Genomic DNA, 25,343 nt, shown 5'->3' on the forward strand with positions numbered 1-25,343 from the left:
AAAAGTCTATTGTGCTTGAGCCACATACATTTTTAGGTCGATGTGATATAGTAGTTAATCTAAGTAATACATATACATTTCCTGGGTACTAGTTGTTACAGTGAGAGATTTATAAGACATGTGATTGACTATGCCAAGACAGGATAATAAATTCACTTCTACAGAAGGTAAAGCTAAGTGATTAGACCTGTCAGAATTTGAGGGATTAATGTGGACTGGAGCAGAATCTTTTTCCTTGGCCATTTGGGTAGATGACCAATTCAGGATCTTAATTTATTAGATTTTAATTTATTAAAAAGCATGACAATATACCACAAACTATTGATTTTACCTTAATTTCATAGCCAAAGGAAGAAAGGCAAAAATATTAATTATAACCCCACTCTGCTCAGGTTGTTCCAGAAATAAGTCCTTCTTTATGCTTAGGAGACAGCACCAATTAACTCTCATAAAGTGCTCTCATGGTTGGAAATGGCAAAACAAGATGTTCAGAAAAATACAAACTCTAGGACCCATTGCTCTGTGACATTTTGGTTTCTATTGTTTTGGTTCCTCCATCTTAGGCTTAGAGTTTGACAAATTAGAAACTGACTACAGGCATCTAAGAATTGTTCTTTATTTAAAAACACATCCATGAAAAGCCAAGGAGCTATAGAGGCAAGGCTGCACCAATGTCTTCCAAGCCGAGGTGGAAGTGTCTCTGGATTTTCCAGCAATTCCCAGGGGTGTCATAATGACTCAACAGTCTGTTGCAATCAGATGTGGAAAGGGGAGGAGTGATGGCTGGAATGCAAAGCAGTGTGCACAACCCAGACCCATCCCAGCTTTGCCAAACCCAAGTGCCCCCATGGGAGTGTCTTGCAACATGTTCTGTTGAGAAATGAGGTTGCCAACCAGGGGGTTATTGGAATAAAAACTACTTGTGATGAACAAGAGTTGTAATTTTAAATATATTTTTTTTAATGTTTGTCTTCCTTACTAGACAATCAACTCTGTGAGGGCAGAGACTACGTCACCACTGTACCCCAGCCCCTGACACACAGTAGGTACTCAATAAATATATGTTGTAAGGATGGATGGATGGAGGGATGGATGGATGGAAGGATGAAGGATGGAGCCTACCCAGCTCAAGTGTGAGTAGAAACATTCTCTGCTACAGGGAGAGGGAATGAGAAAATAAAACACGTAGACACACATAATTTTTAGTGTTTGAAAAGTGGGATTGAATTAGGACTAACAAATCTTCTAGATAATTGTAGTTCTTTCAATGCTCAAGCTACATTTTCTATCACTTTGAAACCCAAAAGTAAATACGTTCCCAGTGTTTGCTTTGCTGGTCAGAAGTGCTTTAATAAAAAAGTAGTCCCTAAGTTGCCATGGCGTCACTGGAGAAAGGATGGCACTTCTAGGCCCCAGAAGAAACTGAAGGTGGCAGGACCCAAACAGGCACCATTGCTCCAAATGGACCAGCCTTACAGCCTCTCACTCCACCACTTCTCATTTCTCCCAGCTTGAAAGTGGACGACACATTGACAAACTGGGTGGTAAGTGGGAGGAACTCTGGTCAATGAGAAGCTTGTAGTTGGACACTACAAGGTAATAGTATTTCACTGGCCACAGTGTGACTGGACTTCACTCTCTGTTCAGACATTAGGAAGAACTGTATGGGTGGGCAAAGTAAAAATATTTCTCCTTTGGTCATATTATTCAAAGAATAAGCTGACTATAGCCCAGCAGCATACTCCATACTCCATACACTGTCCATACTCCAGGACTCAGTGTGTGACTATCCCAAGGCAAACACCTGCCCATGCAGCTTGCCCTTCCATCCAGTCTACCCTTTGGGGTCCAGGCCCTTGACCAGTCTCACACCCAGTGCTATTTGCCTCACTGCCCAGCATCAGGAAGCAAGTAGTGTCACACTGGTGCGATAAGACATTTATCTGGCCAAGGTCTCAGGGATGGGATCAGGTTCAGTTGACCTGAGCATGCCCATTCAACATGCTCAAGTGTCTCCATCCCACCCCAACCACACGAGATGGCTCCTGAGGTCTGTATCCCAAGAACCTCAGCTGAGAAATCTCTATGGCAGATTCACTGTTGCTCAAGAGCCTGTGTATTATAGCAGCCTGGCGGCAGGTTGTCCCTGATGTTCTCCAGGTTCTTCACATCAGCCAGAATCCCGTCGATGCTCGTCTCCAGCAAACGAAGGTGGCGCTGCTGCCGACGTGCTCGATCTTCCAGCTCTGACACCAAGGGCCGCAGCTGGCTGTTGATCTGAGTCTTGGCTCGGAAGAGTTTCTGCTCCAGTAAGATCAGTCCCTCTTCATCCACACTGCCAGGCTGGTCTATTTTAGGGAATGAGAAAGGAGTTAATATAGAAGAGCTGTGATTAGATCTCCTTGAACACACAAGGGCCTTCTACACCCTTAACTAAAACCTGTTTCCACCTGCCCAGAGAAAATGGTATGCCATGCCTTTAAAAGGCTTATTTTACATTGGGAATAATATAGAAAATATTCTGAGAGCTCTAGCCTAGTTACTAGTTATGAACAGCCCAGTTCAAGCCTCTGAACTCTATAGTTAAGCAATATGAAGCTTGGATTTCTTTCACTTTAGGGCCAAGTTCACGCTCTGAAAAGACGAAGGCTGAAGGTCATAGGAGACTGAGTACTGTCCAAGGTGTCTGCCCAACACGGCTCACCCTAGGATCAGAATCAACTCCAAATTATGTTTACTGAACTATCCTTGGGAAATATCTTGCTGTTTTCCATTAGAAGACCTTTAGAAACTGGCTGGGTTTGGGGTTTAAAGAGGCCAAGGTACGCTTTGACGTTTCGGGGATAGATTCCAGCTGTTAGGAGGTGATGTAAGCTATCATTCTGGCCTGAAACAGTGGGAATCTGGCTAGTTATCAGTTTATTTCCAATATTAAATGTAGTCATATTTGTTGAGGTATGTTTCACCCATATATAATCTAAAACTAATGTCAGCAGGAAGGGCACCTGGCCAAACCTATTTAATGTGGAAAGGGTTTGAGTGGCCTTTGGTCAATTCAAACTCAAGGTCGGGTTGCCTCACATATCTGAGCCGTGGTGTGAGCATTTGACTGCCTGAGTTTATTACACCTAGAGATTAAGCTGTTACTGTTCCCAGACTCCAGAGAGCAAACAGGAGAAACAACACCCTAACAAAAATGTATATCTGGTAGATCAGACCTTCACCTCAGAGCAGGGGAGAATTCCAGAATTCCGGGTTCTATGACATGCTGGGAAAGTTAAGTAAGCTTGGGAACAAAATAACCATGTCCTCGGAGAGGCAGGACGATCTGCTCAAAAAGGACAGGAGCCTTGGAATCAAAGAGTCCTCAGTTTAAATCCCACCTCCACAGTTTACTATGTGATCCGTGGGACTTATCAACCTCTCTGAGCCTCAGTTTATTCCTCTGTGAAATAAAATAATAAAAATAATAAAACCTGCCTCACAGGACCTCAAAAAAGGCTTAAATGACCAGAGAACGCCTGGCATGGTGCCTGGCACCTGGTAAAACGCTCTCATTTTCTCTTGAAGGGCCCTGTTTGTCGCATTACCTTTTTCAGGACACTAAACAAAGCTGCTTGTATCTCCACTGTGGAACTGGGTTTTGTGTTTTTTTCACCCTCAGAGGGTATTTACTCTTTGGAGCTAATGGGACTACAAAGCAGACTCCTTAGTATAACAACACAGGCAATATTGATCTGCCCGGGTGAGGATGGTACTCCACAGAAAAATCAGATTTTAGAGTTGTCCTACCGAATTGAAAAGGTAAAACCAAACCTTTCCCTGAATGTGGCTGGAATCCATGATCAAATCCCTCGTCCCCTATCTGCTGCAGCCCCTGACAAATCAGGCCAAATGAGGGTTCGATATCAGGGGGAGGGATACTGTGGGCAAATCTGAATTGTTGCCAAACTGTGCCATTAAATCTATTTTATCCGAAAATTTTGCAGTATCTCTTGTTCCTACTATCTTTACATTTCTTCCGGGCTATCAATCAGCAAGGTCAAGTTCCCGCTTATATTAAGGTATAACTGTGGGTTGGGAGGGACAAACAGCAGAATCAGCAAGTGACTCTTCACAGTCTGGGAGAATCTCCCCCACTCACTACTGCTACCACTATTGTATCAGAGTTCAGGCTTGGCCACCTCCTTCCTCAACTCCTTCCACCATTTCCAAAATGGTCTCACTCTGCCTTTTGTCTAACCCACCTCCAAGCTCTCCTCCACTCACTCCTGCACTCCACTTAGTGATCTTTCTGAAATATACAGTGATGATGTTATTACTCTGCTTTAAAGTGTCCACTAGCTGCTCAGGATGAAGGCCAGAACCCTTAGCAGGACTGTCAAACTGTCCAGTCTTCTCTTTAGCTGTGAAGGTTGAATATACTGCCTCCACAATTTACTATGTGATCTGAGGGACATGATTAACCTCTCTGAGCCTCAATACACCTTCTCTAAAGACACCCAGATCTTTGACCTACAGACTTTCACCTCCAAGGGCAATAGGTACTCAATGACCCATCTTATAGACGTTAAAATAGAATCCAGAAGATGTAAAGGCATGTAAAGCTCAAAGTCTCTGGGTGTGGAAACAAAGCAAATACCCTGTAAGGGTATCAGACTTCCATTCATCAGGGCTAGGTCTAGCTAATTTTCTGGGCAAAGCCCTGAAGCATGGGGCTGGAAGATTGTGGATACTCCACATACCCATTAGATCTAAGATGCTGTCCAACGTGTTGAGGGTGTCTTGGATCGTAGCTCCAGCATTCTTGGCTCTGTTATCAACTCTTTGGGCTTCTGTAATTACCTGGAGAAAAAGAAATACAAACCAGTCTTGAAAGGGTGTCTCTCACATTAGCAAGTTTAAAGGGATCTCCCATGGAAAACGATGGAAACTGACCATCTGTACTGTGTCCATATCCAGGTCAAATTCTTGCTCCTTCCTTGCCAGCTCTCCTTCCACTTCCCTCATCTCGCTCTTCAGAATGGCCAGTCCCTTCTCCATGGCCAAGGCTCCATCTGCTGTCACGTTGGCTTCCAAGTTCAGACTCCCTATCTCCTGGGAGAAGAAAGGGAGCCAGGGACGGGAGGAGATATAGGGGTGAGGCACAAAAACATCCCAGAAACAAATACGGAAAAAACACAGCTGCAGCCAGGCCCTGATGGAGTGAGTTGGATGAACAACGGGACAGTCAGACTTGCAGACACACCCTTTCCCAAGCTCTGCTTGAAACAAGTTACTTTGAGGGTCTGGCTGTAGGTCCTAGGAGGGTCAGAAGTGAAACACTGATTCCCTGTCAAGTCAATGTTCACCAAAAAGTGAACGCAATAAAAAACTATTTGGGAAAACTCAGAGGGTGAGAAATTCAAATCATTTCCTGTCATAGTTCTTTGCTGCCACAGACTTTTGAGTGATTTTACCAGGATCCCTGAGACAGCTGAGTTTGAGGTGCAGAGAATGAATGGGCTACAGCTGTGCTTTTGTTTCTATTAGAACAAAGTTTATCAGTACCTTTATCAATAAGCTGTTGTTAAGCATCAAATTGCAGTTATCTGTGTGCTAGAAGCTATATAAAGAGAGGCACATGAAACTGGTCTCTCCCCTCAAGGGACTTACAATTAGAAATTATTCTTGCAAATTACCAAGTGGTCAAATAGTCCAGATACTAAAAGTTCCCTTTGGGCTTTCTAGAGCTGCAGAAGCTTTTTAGAAGTCATGCTTAAATGAGACATAAGAAGATCTCTTCCAGCCGAGAAAGCACAGCTCCTAACGATAGCATTTAACATGTGGGTTGTGGTGTAACTAGTCTGTCTCTCCCCATTGCACCAAGTGCTCCTTGAAGAGAAGGACTGGCTCTTTCTCATCTCCGTATCCCCAGCATCAAGCACAGTGCTGGTACATTGTGGGAGGGGGGAAGAAAAGGATATGTGGTGCTCAGACATAGAAAATAGAGATAAGGGATGCAGAACTCCAGAATTTCATAACCTTGAATCAAACATCGATGATAGTTGTTAATGGGGTTGAACTGTGTCCTCCAAAAAGATATGTTGGTGTCCTGACCCCCAGTATCTCAGAATGTGACCTGATTTGGAAATAGGGTTGTTGTAGATCCAATGACTTAAGATTGATTTCTGACTTCTAGCCTCCAGAATGGCGAGAGAATAAATTTCGGTTATTTTAAGCCACCTAGTCTGTGGTACTTCATATAGCAGCTCTAGGAAGCTAATACAATAGTTGATAAAAGTATATATACATATATCTTGGATGGCTCTGCTCATGGTATTGTCCAAAATGCGAGCTGCAAATGAAGCCTGCAGCTTTCAGAGACAGCCTTGTGAATCAATCAACAAAAAGGGGCACCTGTGGGGAGACAGGTTCTACTTACATAAACGGGTTAGAAGAAAGCTTAGGGCGGAAAGCCACCACCACGTGGCGAAAACGCCCGAGGTCAGCCAGCGAGGTATTGTAATGGGATCACGAGTAACTTGTTATATCACCTGCAGGAAATTACCTTCCAACTGATGCCAATATACTGATGTATCTTGATCACAAACACCACTTACCCCCCCCCCCGACCCTTTGCTTCCTACACCCACAAGTTAATGATTACTGTTTGATTGTTTTTTCCTCATTCACACGTGTAAGGTGTTGTTTTCTTCACGTTCACCACGTGGGTAGTATCTCGGGAGCTCCATAAATACGGAGACAGAAGCCCTGGTCGGGTCTCTTGCCTCCTCCCAGGCGTTAGCTTCTCTCACGTTCAATTCTGCCTTTGCTCTCTTGCAGATAGGGAGCACTCCAGATTCTTAGTCTGTGATAGGTTCCTGTGTGGATCTGGGGCTGCTATGGGCCCCAACGGGACTTTAAGTTGTAGGGATCAAAAGTGAGCCTGCTGCGCGCTCTCGCTCTCTCTCTCTCTGGCTTCCTACGCCACTCTTGCGTTTGGGACCTCTAATGCCAGCCTACACTTCGACTTCTGTTTACCTGTTCTATCTTGTCTGTGATCTCCAGGGCCTCGCTGGCTGCAGTCTTTGCCCTCTGGGCATCGGCAGCAGCACCGCCCAGGGCTGCTTCTGCCTGTTTAGTCTTGTCACTAGCGCTTACAACCTTCTGGCTGATATACGAGAGTCTCTTCATGGCCTCTTCGGCTTCTGCTTTTCTGTCTTCAACCTGCAAGTCAAACTCTGAAAGGCAAGAAAATATTGCCGTGAAGATGAAAAGTGACTTCTAGGGGCACCTGGGTGGCTCAGTGGGTTGAGCGTCCGACCTCGGCTCAGGTCATGGTCTCACAGTTCGTGAGTTTTAGCCCTGAGGCAGGCTCTGGGCTGAGAGCTTAGAGCCTGGAGCCCGCTTCAGATTCTGTGTCTACCTCTCTCTCTCTATCCCTCCCCTGCTTGCACTCTAAGAACTCAAAACCTCAAAAAGTGTTTTTAATGGCTCATAAAGCTTACAAATGAAGGTGAAGGGGCTAAAGTTTTCATGAAAAATTCCGGGAAGAGTGTTATTACTGCCTGGGGGCAAAAGTAGGGGAAGTTGTGGCTCCTTATCTAGCAGAAAGTATCTTAAAGGACCCATTGAAAGAGCCATAATCAAGTTCTTAGAAAAGCTGACAATCAGCCTGTACTTGGTCCCCACCACTGCAAGAGTATTAAGACCCTAAAGTAGGTCAAAAACAGGTAGAATCTTTAACGTTTATTTTTGAGAGCTAGCACTCAAGCACGAGTGGAGGAGGGGCAGAAAGGGAGACAAGGATCCAAAGAGGCCTCTGAGCCCAGAGAGCCTGACGTGGGGCTCGAACCCACAAACTGAGATCATGATCTGAGCTCAAGTCAGATGTTTGAGCCATGTAGGCACCTAGAAAGCAGGTGGAATCTTTGAAGCCCAAAGTTTCAAGCCAGAGCCTTAAACCTAAGCTACCAATGATGATAGTTGGAGGCTGGATAGAGGGAGTAGAGGCTCTTTCTGTGAGGAAAATCCCAAGACTTTAGGAATGTTTTCTCTTTTTGTAAGTTAGTAAAGAAACCTGAAATCCTAAAACCTCTACAAGGCACAAATTTCCTGGGATCTAGATGTTGTGACAAAGCTTGCTCTATCACCACAAAACAACCACATTGATTCTACACTTAAAAAAAAAAAAAATCTTTTAATGTTTATTTTTGAGAGAGCACCAGCTAGGGAGGGGCAGAGTGGGAGGAAGACAGAATCCAAAGCAGGCTCCGGGCTCTGAGCTGTCAGCACAGAGCCCAAGGCGGGTCTCAAACCCACAGTGAGATCATGATCCTAGCTGAAGTCGGACCCTTAAGCCACCCAGGTGCCCCTAATGCTGAGCCATCCAGGTGCCGTTAATACTACGTTGGAACCAGCCAGGCTACGAAAGAAAAGGAAAAATATCTGTGGTAGTAGGATGCTGGATCTGTGAAAGGACCTTAGAGATCACTTAATTCAACCTTCTCTCTTTAAAAGAGAAGACCTTAGGGTCTGCAAAGGCTGTGACTTTGCCTACAGTCAGCACTGAGCAGTCAGCCCAGCAAAATTCAGAACTCAAGCCTTCGGACATCAAGCTAAATTCTTTCTGCTACATCCAATATTAATACTTTCTAAGATGTTTGTTAAATGTCTGTTAATATCCCAATGTATCTATCAGAGAGCTACATATGGATTCAAGATAAAGTCCTGGTTCTACCTTTAACCTAGTCAAGTGACCTGACCCATGAGATACTTACCTCTGAGATTCTTCAAGATGTTCTCAACTTCATAAAAAGTGGAATTGCCCATACTCAGTGCTTCTTGGGCTTTGCTTTTAGCGAGGTTGGCACGGGAAAGCAGCTGATCTGATTTCTGTAAAGAGGCAGAATAAGATTACAGTAAACATAACCTACACTGAGGAAGAGTATTTCTGGCAGAACAGCAGAATCACCCTGGCACACTTCATGACGACAGAGTGCTGCAATTCACCAGGAAGTCTAGGGGTGTTGTTGCAAAGCCCTCCACAATCTGGGACAGAGCGAGCTTTATAACCTAATGACAAATCCCATATAGAGAACGGTCACAAACTCTAGTCTACCATCAAGGACAAGTACAGTTTTGCAAATCATAATCTTATACTCTGGATACTTCCTAAAGCCAAGCTAGTAGAACAAGCTGGACCAAAATTGAACTCAGGTCTGAGTCCAATTCCTAGGTTTGAGGGCTGATCCAGTGGGTGGAAATGAATTCTATCAAGTTGTCTGTTACTCCATCTATAAGATACCATGACCTTCAGAGTTTTCTGTGGTTCCTCTTGCCATACTTATTCACTTAGTAGGCATCCATTACCTGGTTGTTGAGTGAATGAATTAACGAAAGGATACCTGTCTCCCATTCTTTCCGTCCTGTAAGAGCTGCTGGGTTTCTTCTTCCCAGTTTCCCAGATTGCTTTGCATGTGCTTGAACTCCTCCATACGTCTAGTCACCAGGCCTGAGAGAGCATCTGCTTTTTGTCTGATCCTTTTCGCTTCTACCTGTAAGCCCAAAGAAATGAAGGAGTCTGACTTTCGGCCTATCAGTCACCACACCAGCCTTCTTAGGAGCTGGCATCATTGTTTGAGAATAACTGCAAAATCTAACAGAAACGAAGCAATATATCTAATGATAGCATCAGACAAGTTTTGTCTCTTAAAATTTACATGTTTACATATGCATGAAAATGTTGTAGGAATCATGGTGAGTGCTTTTTGCATAGGTAGAAAGCTGAATCTTAATCTATGACAGTTAAAGGAATTGATGACAGAAACAACTAAAACTTCTGAGAAGAACAAAAGGCTTCTGAATGGCAGTACATAGAGATGTACTATGGTTTGGACCCAAATGTAAATACCAAGCTTTATCCATGGTAACTTCCCACAGGTTTCAGTAGTCCCTAAAACAAAGGAAGAGACCTAAAATTCTTAGCAGCTTCAGGATGTGGGCTAAGGCTTTTTCAGAGGCAGACTAGGGTTTAAGAACAAGGAAATAGTTAAGAAAATACACTCCCTAATACAATGCAAGAAAGGTCCATATGGAGGGAAAGCTGAATGATTTGAGATTATGGAACCCCAGAAGAAGCAAGCACTATGGCCCTTTTGTGTCCACCAAGCACATAGTACATGCCCTCACCTGAAAAGACTGATCACTGACTCCCTGAAGCTGAGACACGGAATTGAGAAGGCGAAGGCTATGCTGATAAGACCTGTCTGCCTCAATGTCAGCTTGAGTGGCCTCCCCAGACAGCTGCTGGGCCAGGGACTTGGTTTTCTCCAACCTGCAGGGTGGGGAGAAAGAACTTTGAGGAATCCCTTATTGAAAGCAAACATTCATCCTGTCGTGTAAAAAGTATGGACGTTGGAGTTACCGGAAGAGCCAAATGAGGTTATGTGCCAGATGTGTCCCTCTCCATGATCTAAACATAAACCTTGAAGTTTATACAGATTAAATCAGAATTCAGCCCGAGTTTCCCCACCCCTTGATAACATTTCTACATTCCATGCCACCAGATGGGTTTACTCACATCCTTCAACCACAACTTCCCGAAGTACTGCAGTCTCTCAAAGCACAAATTTTACTTAATCACCCTTTTCTTCCAGCCGTAAAGGCGTGTCCTTTTCCCCAAATCAACACACTCCTCTTGTCCTTTTAGGATTATTTGCTAGTGAAACATGGTGTGCCCCTCACACGTGGTTTGCACCACACCGCAGAAGGATGCAGATTATCTTGACCCGTGTGAGGACCCGTTGAAACATACTTTCCCATAAGGCCTTGCACCGCAGAGCCCTCCAGGCTGCCCCTTCCGCCTCCTTCCCCCTGAGCCTTGCGTGCCAGCGACAGCGCTTGTTTGGAATAGTCCTCGGTTTCCCTCACCAGCCGCTCCATGTTACCGGCTGACGCAGCATGGCTGAAAGGATTGAAAACAAAGAAATCTGAGTTTTCATAGCACAGGACCTCCTTCAGTTCTATTTGAATGAAGGGAGAGGAGTAAAGGAGCTAGTTTGGCTGGAAACGCCAGACGTAATCGATCCAGGTTAGTCGGAATGAGGGGATCTGAAGGTGTTCTGGAGATGGAGCCCACATCTTAGACCGTGGCTGCTGATCTTTTCCGTTCATGGTGGAACCAGGGGGAGCGGGGCATGGAGACGCGTGCGAGCAGTCTGGGGTGGGGCACGGGCAGGTAAAATACTGCGTTTATAAGATGTTCTGTGCCACAAGAAACGCCTAGGTCTGATTTCATCCAGAACCCACACCCCCGTACTCCCTTGCTGCCACTCGACATTGGACCCTCCTCCAGAAGGGGGCAGAGCCTGTCCGTAGAAGTCCCCCACAGGCTTAGAAAGTGATTTTTAAAAAGAAAAACTCGAGGCAGCTCATGCTACAAAAACACAAATCGGCCCCCTTCACTGGCTGAATTCCATCTGGGTTAACTGAGTCTTGCCACCCTGCTGAGCACTCTTGCTAAGAGCAAACCACTTCACCAGGGTGGTAGGATTTAGTCGGGCTAGGACTAGGGAGCCGCCTGGTACCACTGGGGCCCTGCAGAGCCGGTTTTCGGGAGGAGGCTCCCCGTCTACAGCCCTGGCCCCCACAGGCTAGTGAACAACTCGTTGCTACTTGTTCCCAGGCTCGACGTGGGAGCCTGGGAGTCCCTCAAAGCTGCAGAGCGTTCTCTTCCAAAGGCTGATTTCATTTCACGGGCCAAAAAAAATCACCTCTGACACACACACCAAAGCCATACTGTGAGTCAGAAAGATCTGTGGTAAAAAACACCTCCACCCGCAACACTTGCCAAACGACCGTGGCCCAGTGGCCACCTACATACACTAAAAGCCAAGAGGCTTAAAAAAAAATGGCCCCAAGGCAAGGAAATGGCTGCAAAGGAGGCTGGAGGCATCGAATATGTCGCTTAGGTCCTGAGGATTCTACAGTCTTGCTCGAGTCTGGCCTTGCAGAGGTAGCCTGAAGCAGGGGGTCTGCTCACCTGTCTGCCAATCTTGTGGCCTCCTGAGCCAGGCTTTGAAAACCATTTGGCCCCACGTAGTGCTCTGAGGGAGGAATGTTCTGAAAAAAGGAGACTTGGGTTAAGACTTTGCACTCGGCCCTGAAACTTAAGCGGGTTTATGCATCTGACCTGTTAGAACTTGGTATTAGCCACACAACATTCTACACCCTGATGTCAGGAGTCCCTAGTCACCATAATTATTACATTAAAAATAAGAATAAAGTAGAAATCCAAGACCAAAAAACCCTGTATACAGATACTGATGCATGTAAAAATATATTCATGTTAATATGTATTTTCATATGTATTTAAGGTCGATAGACTATATACCAAGTTTCAGTGGTGGTTATTAATGGCATCAGGATTATTTTCTATTTTCTACAAAATAGAATATTTTTGTAATGAAAAAAATCAATATGGATTTTCTAAATCATTTCCTCAGCATGATGGTCTTGCAATCTCCTTTTATTCCTCTTTCACCCACTTAGTCACCATTGTCTTCTGCATTGAGAGGAGAGGGCTCATTCAAATCTCTCCCTCCTACCACCCTAAAAACTACAGCATTAAGAATCATACTGGCAACACTCCCCCCCCCCCCCCTTTTTTCAGAATCCTGTCTTCAGAGATTCCTTCCTTCCCACCTTTCCTCTTTATTCATTCATGCAGCAAACATTTATCACAGCCACACACTATGCTGTGGGCTGGTAATGCAAATATGAACAAAACTAAATCCTGCCCGCTGGCAGCTTAGGGAGGTGTGCAGTGTGAGAAGGGAGAAGAGAGCCAATAAGAGGGGTACGGTTAGTGAGAAATGAGCTAGGAAGAACACAAATGCAGTAAAACCGGGAATTACAAGAAGCCAAATAACACGAATAGTTGTGCCTGTTTCCAGAAAAAGTCCAGCTACCTGCCAGGCGGACCTAAAAATGGGAGAGACGGAAAGTCTGCAGGGGGGGGGGGGGGGGTCTCCCAATAGAGCGGGGATCTTCAGTACCCTATCCCAGCAACACCTACAGTGTTTCTCAGGGAGGCCTCGCTTTCCTCCAGGCTCAGGCGCATCTGCGTGACCAGCCTGTGAGTATCTTGAACTCGGTTCTGATACTGACTGCCCAGGGCCCGAATTCTTTCCACGGCCCTCTTGAGGTCATCCAGGCGGCTCAGGTAGCTTTTCTCTTCACTCCTTGCCTTGGCCAGCTGGAGATTGAGAGATCTAATAGCACCTGGTACAGTAAGGAAAAGAAGGATGAGCACTTTCACAATCAGCACAGGGTAATCCAACGTGGAGGGTTGGAAAAGTTACTTTGACTGGCTTATGGCAAAATGGTAAAAACCCAGTAAATGAGTGAATGCACGGAACTGCTTTCATTGCCATCATTCAGGTCTCGGGAGAGTCCAGGATAGTCCTCCTCTCTGCAAGTGCTGGGCAGAGACACCTGCTCAACTGATACCCACAGGAGATTATGGAAATCGGCCTTCATCACCTTCTGAAATCTGGGCTTCTCTCAGAATGTCCTGAAGGGTCTGCTCAGCTTGCCGCATCCTGCCTTCCAGCTCCGTGCTGGGCACTGCTCCACCACCACCCTGAGCCCTTGAAACCAGGGCCTCCAGGCTCTGGAGCTGCTGCCTAAACTGGTCCATCTGAAACCACATAGGACAGAAGATCAGAACAGAAGGTGGAGATCACAGTCCAATACCAGGTACTCGGGGGGGATAATAGTTAAAAGCCCAGAAATGCTTGGCAGGTCATGGTAGTAGTTAGACTAGAGCCTAGACTCTAAGTTTGAATCCTGGCCCCCCTATTTATTAGCTGTGAGTGTGACCTCAGGCAAGTCACTTTTATCCATTAAATGAGGATAATAAAATATCTCCTAGTTATTTGGGCTAAGTTAGTACCTGTATAGGGCTTAGAACAGTGTCTGGAACAAAAAAGTGCTATAGAAGGCAGGTAAAACTGATAAATTAAAAAAAGTTGAATTTGTTCTAATCTTCAGGGTTTGGGCCTTCTCTGCCTCCGCCCTTCACCCTAGGAAATAGTAACTAATAATTAACATCCATGTCCTTCTCTGGAATGTGAAAGAAATTTCTGGAGGCCATTCTTTGAACAGTCTTGACACCTTCTAGACTCCATGGATCTTCTATATATTTTTGTTTTGCGAAGGACCTCTCTTACAAATCCAACTAGAAAGTGGTATAAGTGGAAAGAGTACTGAATTCACAGGGAATTCAGGGTGGGATTCTTGGCTCCACTTGGCCATGTGACTGAAAAGTCGCAGATGTCCTGAGACTTGCTCAGTGAAAACGGATGTCAGAATACGTTCTCTTGCAAATTCACAAAGTTATCAAGTGTACCAAATGAGACCGTATCTGCAAAAGGGTACTTTTGAAAAGTCTATTTAAGAGCATCTGAAACCTATTACTACATTTTAACATAGCAATTCTTAAAGCAACAAATAGTAATCCCCACCCTCATCCCCAGGAGGCTAGGAGGGTCCTAGATTTGTGACAGACCCACCCAGTAGACACTTAGACTGTGCTTATGGGGGTGAGAGTTGGGTAACATGCACACCTGAATCTTCACTTGATTATAGCAAGCTGGGCAGCTGGTTAATGCTGCATGCTCACAGGTGAGGCCACCATACCCTGGCTTGCAAACACAGCTGCCATCACTTCGGCACTCCCCAGGCTCTGAGCCCATTGGGTTGCAGTTGCAAGCTAGAGAGAAAAGACAAAGCATTCATATCAAGCTAATGCTAGAAACTGGAGTTTATAGCAAAGGTAAAAGGATCAAGTCACCAATGGCAAAGAATCCTTCTTTGCCCTTGTCAGTTCACACTGTGCTAGATTCCTCTCTTGCCTGGGACTCCAACTACATTTCCAATATAGATAGAGCTTGGGAATCATCCAGTAAGTTTGGTGAACGTGTGGATAAAGAGGGACTACAACAGTGCATCCTTTCTGGTGGTGCTTTTTTCCTCCCATTAAGTTGTAAAGCTGTTGGATATTCTGCAGGTGCTCTAGCTCACTTTATTTTATAGATGAAGAATAGGAGCTCAGAGAGGCTGTCATCTGTAGGTCACACAGCAAGTAAATGGCAAGCCAGAATGAGAACTTGGAAAAGAGGCAATGCTCTTTTCCTTTTGCTCTGCTGCCTTTGATGTAGGAAATGCAGTTAAAAAATATCTTCATTCATTCATACTGATTGAGCACCTATGTACCACACTGTTCTAGGAGCAGAGGATAGAACAGTGGGTGAGGTAGTGCACTAAGGGAGTTAAAGTGATTCTCTTGGTTGCTCTATGATGCTCGTGAAATATTTGGCACATAATATCACATATGTAAGTGTCACTTACATATTTTTGTCTTATTAGCATATGATCTCTTCGGGGGCTGGAACTGACCTATTCATTGCTATGCCCTAGCATCTAGTTCCATATATGGATACTTGGCAGGGATTTGACAAAAGATAATTGAGTGAAGAAATGTATAGTTTAAAGCCAGTAAAGTCTCTTAACTCCTTATCGCTAGAGTTATTGTTTACAGTGTACTTTCTCATATGCTCTTCTATTTACAACCACTTTGAGCTAAACATTCATCCATATGAAGAAGCTGAGGCTCAGATTAACTGCCATAACCAGTGTAATACAATAGGTAAAAAACTAGACTTGAACTCAGTACTGCAAAAATGGCATGTGGGCTCTTCCTATCATGGGGTACTTCCAAGCACACTGGAGCTAACCCACAGGGTTGGGGTTAGGGCAGGTGGGATCTCTGCCCCTGTGTGGAAGCCTCAGGTTGCACAGAGATCCTTAGGCATTTTCAGGGGTGGAGGTTCTGTGGGCTGGGCTCCCTGCAGACCTTACAAGGAACTGGGAGTCCTCCAATCTGGGTCCCCAGAGGCCCTCGTGGCTCTGTTATGATAAGCCCCTGCATTCTGGGCATCAGGGCTGGTCTGGGACCTTTGCAACTGAGTGTAGGTCTGTGGGGGCGGGCCAGCTCCCTAGAACTGAACTTCTTGAATATGTGACATGTGCAGAGGCTGGAAAGAAGGGCCGAGCGAGAGGACCCATGTGCACATTGGCGCTTTGATCTGAAGCAGCCCTGAGGAGTGCTCCCAGATAGCTGCTGCTTTGAAGCCAGGGTCTCCTTAGTAGTACTTGAAACTGTTACCTTTGTCTACATCAATTACCCAGACTTCCTGAGAGGGTCTCTTAAACTGCTTCACAGCACCCCCCTCGCCACCTCCGTGTGTTCAGGCTTAGTCTCAGGTCCTTTCTTGCTGTCCTGTGAGAGGCTTTTGCCAACACTTCCTCTGCCAGCCTTGGAACCAGGCATACGACCTAGTCGCTTCGCACCTCCTCTTCCGCTCAGGAATGTAAGCCTGGCCTTCTCTACTTCTCCAACCCAGCTTTAACCCACTCGACACCCTCCAGCTCTGTCTTCCAGAACCCTGCCGAGGGGTCTTAAGGCCTTTGACAGGTGAAAAGTCCAAACTGTTCTTGGGCCAGTCGGTCAGAGAAACCACAGTAGCATCCTATTACCTGCTGCTGGCCCAGCTGATTTGTATGTTCTTACATGTGTGCACATGCACACGCCATCTGTCGAGGGATGCCGTCTTACCTCGACACTTGTCCGCTGGGTTGGTAGCCAAAGGGTCCCCAAAGTAGCCTGCTTTGCACCGGTCACAGTGGACACCAGCTGTGTTGTGGATGCACTTCAGACACCTGCCTGTCAGGCGGTCGCAGTTCCCGGAAGCACTGGGATCCACGTTGTTGTTGCACTGACAGGGCTGACAAGGCCTCACTGGGCCATGTTCCCCAAATGGGTCCCCAAAGTAGCCATCAGCACAGAGCTCACAGCGGGCACCTGGAAGAAACCAATGCCTGAGCCTGAGTGGTCATCTGTCGATGGCAAGAACAGGCACAGGGGCCTGGGTCCCAGTCACCCTCTGGAAGAGTCTCCCACCCTGGACCCCAGAACAACAGCAGGAGCAGGTGCCCAGGGCAGGAGGTCAGCTCTTCCATTCATTCCATGGTGGTCCCAGATGTTAGAACACAGCAGCCCTACTAGGAGGCTTCCTGCCGATTAACTAGATGGTTGAGGAAGTCAGATTTATAGTACCATCACTGAGGCTGTTGCTGAAGAATGAACTTTCAGAGTGACCAGCAGACAAATGTGACATTTTTTTTAAAGTAACTTCTACACGCAACATGGGGCTCAAACCAACAACTCCAAGATCAAGAGTTGCATGCTCTGACAGAGCCAGCCAGGTGCCCCAAGAGAGGTGGCATTTAAAATACCACTGTTTCCCTTCTGTACTGCGGTTCATTTTGTAAAACTGAAGCCACATATTTCATCTGCAGCCTTCGCCTCCTAATTACAAACCTCCTAAAACAGCATTGGCCACACATACATACCATACAAGACCATGCGCTGCCCTTCCTCACCTCTCGGGCATATTCTTCTTTAGAATGAGCCCGTTTACGTGAACGCTAAGGAATTATAATTCCCCAGAATTTTTTTGGAAGAGCAGCTGTTGATGTGGATTTTGTGGCATCAGGACAGGGAAGCAGGCCATGGGCCTTACCGGTGACCCCGTGGGGGCAGTTATTGCACACCACCTCCTCTGTCTCGGGCATCACGGAGCAGCTGAACCCGTTGCGGCAGGGGCACGGCTTGCAGCTGCGGGGGTCGTGTGGATCGTTGTAGAAACCGATAGGGCAGTCGGCACATTCGATGTCAAGATTTTCATCCCCCGAATAACAATCTCCTGGGAGGGAGCAAGAAAGGAGGGGCAGAGAAATGAGCAGGGTAAAACAATACACTTCCTTTAATATGGATGAGGCGTGGGAGGCAGAGCGGAGTGACCAAAACCTTTCTTTTTGAAGCTTTCTCCAAAGTGAGCACTGGCATTCACCTTTGCCTTAGTACCAACTCTAGACCTGGCCACGACCCTGAATCTCACCCTGGCTCTCCTACACTGAGACCTAACTTCCTTTACCATCCATACCTCAATGCTGCTCCCCCAGTCCCCACGGCCTGAGGCCATTTGTCCACACATTCAGACCCTGACATTGCCTTTGATGTCTCCATACAATTCTTGAAACTCAACACCAACTACACCAACCCCCCCCCCCCGTCCCCCCCACTGAACCCTGACGGCCATTTCCTGTAACCTGGTAACTTTCCCACAACCTTGTGGCATTTCCATAATGAAAAGGATTGAGTGTAATAAAGCTCCGTGTCCATCCTGTCAGACTCCAGCCCCTACCTTCCTAACCCTTTCCCATCTCCAAAATGAGTTGAGGCAGGGTCTTTCTTACATAGCTCCGTTTCTTCCTCAGGTCCCCAGCCCCCTAGCAGTACCCCAGCCACCTGGAACAGGTGTCTTTTCACTCACCTGTGTCTGGATCGCAGGCTCCTCCCCCTTGGCAGTTACATGGAATACAGGTGCCAAAAGGTCCCAGTCTGGCAGAGTCTCTTTTGTAGCCAGAAGCACAATCCTGGCAGAACTGCCCTTTGTACCCAACGGGACATACGCATTGTTCAACCCAGGGTGCTGGGGCTCCGGAGACGGGGCGAGCTGAAATCAGGGTCACGTTGTCAAGGTACCCAGTACCTGCAATACGGAGAACAGGTTTAGAAGCCAGAAGGTGGTGAGGTCTGAAGATCTAAAGTCAGGCCTCTCTCTAGATTTTAGATTTAACACCCTAACAAAGATGAGTGGCGTTCACTCACTATGCCACAGGTACAGCAGTCCGTCATGACTGACGCACATCAGAAAAGCCAGGGTTTAAATTCTGGTTCCACCCCCACCAACTGTGTGAAGTGGGTGGGCAAGTCGCATAACTTTACAACTGTTTCTTCAACTGTAGAAGTAAGAATGGTCTCTGCCTCCCATGTTGGTTGTGACATTAAATGGGACAACTGCATATGTTACGTGCTTGGTTCAAGGTAAAGATTCAATAAACTGTTAACACTGTTTCCTCTTAATGCAAATAAAGCAGGGATGATATAGAAATTATGCATGCCAGCTATGCTTCCTGTTTAAGTGTGGAAAAAGCTCAAACTCCCATATAAATCCAATTGGGATGAGGAATACCCCACATGTGAAGGTCAATAAACGGAGTTAACAGGGGTGCCTGGGTGGCTCCGTCAGTTGGGTATCCGACTTCTGCTCAGGTCATGACTTCACGTTTCCTGGGTTTGAGCCCCATGCCGGGCTCTGCCGACAGCTCAAAGCCTGGAGCCTGCCTCGGATTCTGTGTCTCCCTCTCTCTCTGCCCCTCTTCTGCTAGTGCTGTCTCTCTCAAGAATAAAAATTAACAAACTTAAACATAAAAGTAACAGAATAAACGTGATGTCTGAACATGGTAGCCCTGAGTATAATCCCAAAGGAATTGCAGGAATAGAGGGCTCGTTGTGGATGCCATTGTCTAGCCTAAGGGAACATGCCCAATTGTTGCAGATCCTCTTCAAGTCCGCTTTCACCTAAATCTGGAGGCTCTTTTAAGCAAAGTAGCATCATTTCATTCTTCATTGGTGTTAACCTTCTTTTAGAGAAACATTACTCCTAACTTCTAGAATGTGAAAATTTAGACCCAGAGACTCGATCATAAACCATCCTGAAACAAAACCCTAAAGAATTCATTTCCCTTCATCGCTTACTGTATTCTCCATAGGTAGCTCGGATCCGCAGGGCCGTGAGGTTACGCAGTAACCTCCGATACTCAAAGTAACTCAGCTGGGGGCTCCAGTTACTGCTTGGGCGTTCATTTAACCTGCAGGATTTAAAGCCAAAAGCTTGAAAATCCAACTCTTATCAAAATACACCCAAGAATGGGAACAGCTAAGCCCCTTCAGTCCTGCCTAACCAGGGGGACGAAGGATGGGTAGCTGCATCTTTATAGGCATGAACTTAGTTTCCTCCCTCCATGGGGGGAGGCAGTGATGGAGGGCACCCCAGTGTTGGAAGCCCAGCTCCAGGGCTCATGGCATCCAGTGATGGTCCAAGTCTTCGGAGCCCACTTCCTATTCTTGGCCACACAAAACTTAGTATCAGGACCACCTCCGAGTTCAAGAAGCCCTGACCCTCAAGGGAGCTGCCATTAGCTTTTGGTTTTAAATGACTTAGCACATTTCACTTTCTCCAAGAGTCTGCTTTCACGTTCTACACTGCCCACGTCTTGATTTATCATTACAGTATCTGGCTGCATCAGATCACCAGCCCCTGTGCTCATCTTTCAGATTTTGGTTTGTGTTCCAGAAACAACCCTACCCCTTCTGTTTCATTCCCTGACCTCACTTCTCACCGTATTCCTGTCCCCAACTCCACACTTCACTCATGCGTCACTGTGCTTAGAATTTCCTACTGCACAAAACCTCCGCAAGCATGACTTATTGCCTCTGCCTGGCTAACCTTCCCCCAACCCCTTCTTTCCTTAGAAAACTGTTCATGTGTCATGTGTTCTTGGGAAGCTGTCCGTGACCACTCCAGTGTGGGTTATATGTGTCTCCTCTGTTCAAAATATCTGTGCCCACCTTGTCCATCTGGTCACTTTCAAGCCACACTGTAATACTGTTTATTTTTTTCTCCCGTTAGCTTGTCAGGGGCTTCAGGGCAGGAAGCACGTCCTGTTTCTGTATATAGTACCATGTCTGGTACGTGAAAGGTGCTCAGAAAAGCCTGTTAAATGAACAAAGGAACTGGACTTCAATCACTTTTGGTGTTTGACCTGTGTGTAGTCACTCTTCTTACCTGAACGTGTAAGTCTTGGTGATCCCACATGGCAATGTCTTGCCACGTGGCATCAAGGGAGCTGTGACCCGCAGACCAGCACCTTCCAGGATCACATCGTGAGCAGATGGGTGTCTGCCTCCCCTGTCCACACGGTAGTCAAAGGACAGGGTTTGCCCATAGCTCACCTGTTGATTCCCAAGAAATTTGGCTATGAAACAGAATTTGAAAAGATTGAGATCAGTGTGAAGCTGGAGAAGCAAACGAGCAAGCAAGTTTGGCATGAATGTTGATTTCTGTGGGAGTCCTGTGTTGCCAGTGTATCGCCCTGCCCCAGACCACCCTTCCAGAAGACCCAGCTCACGGACATGGCCACACTGCTATTGGTTACAAAGGAGGGTTCATTACTAAAATGCTAAAAGGGCCTCGTTATAAGACCATTCCACTTATTAGATGATGTATAAAGATCCGAGGTATGTTGGCAATAGTACCCTGTTACATACACCTCATAGTTCACAGACATCGTTACATTTGGTGTTAATTCTTGGAGGTGGTATTCCCATTTGACAGCTGAGAGTTGAAATTTAGAAACGTTAAGAGGACAACTTGCCTAGATACCGCATATTAACTGACGTGAGTTAACGATTTTAATTTATAAAGGGTTAAAACTGAGCAATGCCTTATTTTCACTTTTCCACCTGCTTCTCAGTAGGTCCACAGATTTGACCACTATTTTGTCTTGGTGGGAAGCCTAGAAACTTCCCACTTGATTAAAGTAGGAACTGCAGCCAGACTCTGGCTGCCTGATACAGTCCTGTTCTTTTTTTTAATCAAAACATATACATTTTTTCAGGAATAGAATTTAGTGATTCATCACTTGTGTATAACAGCCAGTGTTCATCCCAACCAGTGTCCTCCTCAATTCCCCTCGCCACTTTGGCCCTTCCCCCCCACCACCCAACACGCCACCAGCAATCCTCAGTTTGTTTTCTGTATTTAGGAGTCCCTTACGGTTTGTCTCCCTCTGTTTTTATATTATTTTTACTTCCCTTCCCTTATGTTCACCTATTTTGTATCTTAAGTTTCACAGGAGTGAAACCATGTGACTGCCCTTGACTTCTTTCTGACTTTAGCATAATACATTCTAGTTCCATCTGCGTTGTTGCAAATGGCAAGATTTCATTTTTTCACTAATATTCCATTGAATATATATACCACATCTTCATGTATTGGTCAATGGACATCTGGGCTCTTTCCATACCTTGGCTCTTACTGGTCATGCTATTATTGGCTATGATTATAGTGCTGCTATAAACACTGGGGTGCGTGTGCCCCTTTGAAACATCACTTCTGTATCCTCTGGATGAATACCTAGTGCAATTGCCAGGTCATAGGGTAGTTCTATTGTTAACTTTTTGAGGAACCCCCATACTGTTTTCCAGAGTGCCTGTACCAGTTTGCATTCCCACACAGTCCTGTTCTGTTGTGCCATGATTTTGTCAATAGGGCTGAAGCTCCCTCCAACCATCGTCTGGAGATAGTGTTCAAAACAGCAATGAGTGACCCGGTTTTCACATTCTCTACCTCCATTTTTCTATCATGACTTCGAGTCTTAAAAGTTAGATTCTATAAGAAAAATACCATACGTACCAGGAGCTACAAAGTAGACAGGGTCTGATCGTCGTGCAGAGCTAAACACATCTCGATGGCGTTGTGACCACTGCAGCTTTGCAGGAGCCCCATATCTTTGGACAGCCTTCCAGCCGTCAACATCTGAAACACAAAATCACTCTGTATTCAGACAAACCTCTTCATCTATTGAGTTGAACAAGACAAGACTTGATTGCCAAAAAGTCCTAGAGGTGAATAACTAGTGGGGTTTTCTTAATAGTTCCACACTTCCCTGTGCCCTTCTCTACTTGGGCTTCAACTTCACCTCCCACCCCGCAGCTGCTTTGACTTGAGTTTGATTCTTGTAATTCATACTTTTATTTACATAAGTTCTGGCCTTAGTTTCTCTTTGAACATATTAGACCCTCTTAACTAAGCTGAAATCCTATCCATCTCCTATGTTTTTATGGTGTTTTGTAGCTTGGTAACTAATTTCACATATATTGCATGTAATGTATGTGAAAGCAGTGTTAGTGTTATTAGTATCAGTTATCACATAACCCCCCCCCCCACCCTGCCACCGCCCCCATCCAAATGAAAGACTTTTGTGGTTTTAAAATACATGGAGATGGGAAATGCCAGGGACATGAAAATTTGGTCTCTTTAGTTATTTTACATTTTTCATGTGCTAATATAAGGAAACTGTTCAGGTAGGACTTTTTCAAGTCATTAGGATCTGTCTTATTGCCCTGACCAAATAATGTATGTTAAAAGCTAGAAGAGAAATGCTAAAGATCAGTCAAGAGTCCCGTGCTATGATGAGGAGGGAGGTTGTCTGTAAACACAAAGCCCTATACGATATTAAAAACAGAATTCTAGAAACAGGACACTTTACCTTGATGGAAAGTAGAGATGATTTTATGGACACTATAGTCTCCAGAGCTGTGGCAGTTGGCTGAATGCCCATAGCAAAAACACTGGGTGCAGCCCTCAGGGTTTCCCCCATCCAGGTGATAGTAACCTGGTCGACACCTGTAGCAGCATTTTAGAAATCGGGACAATGTTATGGGTTACTTTTTAGTTCATATAGAGAACATGACGACTGACCTTTCTCTCCCACCTGGCCCTGTTAATTCCCAGAGCTAGGAAATCCTAAGTTACACGTACCACCCTCACTCCCAAACCTGATGGACAATCACAGCCGCCCACTGAGACAGCATGAACATTCACTTTCCCTCTGGTAGAGCAGAATCACATTGGACTTGGTGGTCTGGGAACTTAGTGATTTTTTTTTTTTTTTTTTTCCATTCGTGCTGAGGAATTGAGTGGAGGCCACATGAGCGGGACAAAAAGTCAGGGCAAGAGTATGTAGGGCTGGCCCTGTCTTAGAGAAAGTGTTTGGAGGCAAAAGAGTGGGAGGTTGGAGGCCAGGCAAGGAAAGCCAAACACCCGGGTCCCAGTACCCCCTCAGCTGTACTGACCCGCATGAAATACCAGGTGCTGCCCACCATCCCTGCCCCTCAACCTGGGCTCTGGCCCACAGGGGAAGGGGCAGGTGAAAGTATGACAAAGAAGGATGGCTCTCCACAAAAGCAAGATGTAGGCTGACATCCCACCTGCCAGTAGCTTCTCTGAGGACCACAGCTACCAGGCAAGTTGCAGATGTTGGGGTCACAGAGAAGAAGGAAAAACTGGGGAGGACTTGTTTCTCCATTTGCGTTAATTACATCCTTCTACATGAAATAATAGTTTCAACTATCATTTATGTAGCACTTATTTCCAATGTTCTTAGATGAAGACACCCAGGTCAGGGAGGTTAAGAAACTTGTTCGAGGTCCTACAGCTGGTAGGTGATTGAGGCAAGATTCAAACCAGGTACATCTGCCTCTAAGTCATGTGGTCTGATCCATGGGACCCTGTGTTGGGAGTCTGTTCGTTGTGCAAAATCACAGAAAAGCAGGTTGGCTGTGTGAACAGTAAATGCTTCAGAGAACAGCTGTAAGTAAGCATTCTTTTTTCTCTAGAGAGCAAAGGCTTAAAAAAAATATGGTTTCTGTGGGCGAAACCTGTAGGTTAAAAGGGATTGGAAGGAAGGGAGGGGCACAGAAAGTGAGGGGAAGGAACTGAGGGAAATCAGGCAAAACTAAACAGTGTTTAGGGATGTACTTGGGTAATAACTTATGAAGAAAAGGAAGGAAGCAATTACACAGGTCGGAAGAGTGGTCACTTCTAGAAAGAAGGGAGGGTGTCGTCAGTTGAGATGGCAAATTTTTTTAATTTTTTTTTTCAACGTTTATTTTCGGGACAGAGAGAGACAGAGCATGAACGGGGGAGGGGCAGAGAGAGGGAGACACAGAATCGGAAACAGGCTCCAGGCTCTGAGCCATCAGCCCAGAGCCTGACGTGGGGCTCGAACTCACATACCGTGAGATCGTGACCTGGCTGAAGTCGGACACTTAACCGACTGCGCCACCCAGGCGCCCCGAGATGGCAAATTTTTAGTGAAGGTCTCTTAGAATCAATTGGTGATGCTGATGACATTTATGGTACGTGCTTTTCTGTCCTACACTTCGAACTTAAAAACCTTTCAACAAGTGACTCCTCTTTTCACGCTTTTCCATACCCCCACCTCAGCCCCAAGCAACTCCCTGAAAACACAAGCTGGGAATGTATCTGGAATTTTCTCTGCCCAGGTATAAGTGATTGTCAGAATGGCAAAGAACTGCTTTCTTTACTTTAAGGAAATAAGAAAGCCTTTACCACCTTTACCTCTTGGGCCAGCCTCCCAGCACTCAGCTCACAACAATCTTAAAGGAGAGAAGAGTTTTAGAAGTCTGGGAAGTCTGTCCTTAAGGAATATCTTGCAAGCAGCGACTGAGGGTGGATCGCTGTTTACTGTGCCACCTGCCCCAACATGGCTTGGGGCCCAACGGGCTCGTACGTCTCCCGGCT

General features: G+C 45.8%; 1 protein-coding gene and 1 long non-coding RNA gene across 2 annotated transcripts in view; one reads left to right on the forward strand and one right to left on the reverse strand.

Moving 5' to 3' along the window:
* Positions 1-600: 600 nt before the first annotated feature.
* Positions 601-25,343, reverse strand: part of LAMC2 (laminin subunit gamma 2) — a 57,528-nt gene continuing 32,785 nt past the window's right edge. Inside the window, exons 6-24 of the mRNA XM_047841200.1 lie at positions 23,287-23,423; positions 22,431-22,553; positions 20,802-20,991; positions 19,712-19,824; positions 18,444-18,662; positions 17,631-17,813; positions 16,664-16,909; positions 14,613-14,758; positions 13,528-13,684; positions 13,061-13,266; positions 12,026-12,105; positions 10,799-10,948; positions 10,174-10,318; positions 9,390-9,539; positions 8,763-8,877; positions 7,024-7,223; positions 4,939-5,097; positions 4,746-4,845; positions 601-2,348 (exon numbers count right to left, since the gene is read on the reverse strand). Coding sequence (XP_047697156.1) covers positions 2,095-2,348; positions 4,746-4,845; positions 4,939-5,097; positions 7,024-7,223; positions 8,763-8,877; positions 9,390-9,539; positions 10,174-10,318; positions 10,799-10,948; positions 12,026-12,105; positions 13,061-13,266; positions 13,528-13,684; positions 14,613-14,758; positions 16,664-16,909; positions 17,631-17,813; positions 18,444-18,662; positions 19,712-19,824; positions 20,802-20,991; positions 22,431-22,553; positions 23,287-23,423 — 3,073 coding nt within the window. The 3' untranslated portion in view covers positions 601-2,094. The remainder of the gene's footprint in view (positions 2,349-4,745; positions 4,846-4,938; positions 5,098-7,023; positions 7,224-8,762; positions 8,878-9,389; positions 9,540-10,173; positions 10,319-10,798; positions 10,949-12,025; positions 12,106-13,060; positions 13,267-13,527; positions 13,685-14,612; positions 14,759-16,663; positions 16,910-17,630; positions 17,814-18,443; positions 18,663-19,711; positions 19,825-20,801; positions 20,992-22,430; positions 22,554-23,286; positions 23,424-25,343) is intronic.
* Positions 10,944-25,343, forward strand: part of LOC125155690 (uncharacterized) — a 42,419-nt gene continuing 28,019 nt past the window's right edge. Inside the window, exons 1-2 of the long non-coding RNA XR_007148309.1 lie at positions 10,944-11,074; positions 13,426-13,743. This is a non-coding gene — a long non-coding RNA (uncharacterized LOC125155690). The remainder of the gene's footprint in view (positions 11,075-13,425; positions 13,744-25,343) is intronic.

Source organism: Prionailurus viverrinus, chromosome F1, assembly GCF_022837055.1.
Source record: "Prionailurus viverrinus isolate Anna chromosome F1, UM_Priviv_1.0, whole genome shotgun sequence".
In the NCBI taxonomy this organism is placed as follows: Eukaryota; Metazoa; Chordata; class Mammalia; order Carnivora; family Felidae; genus Prionailurus; species Prionailurus viverrinus.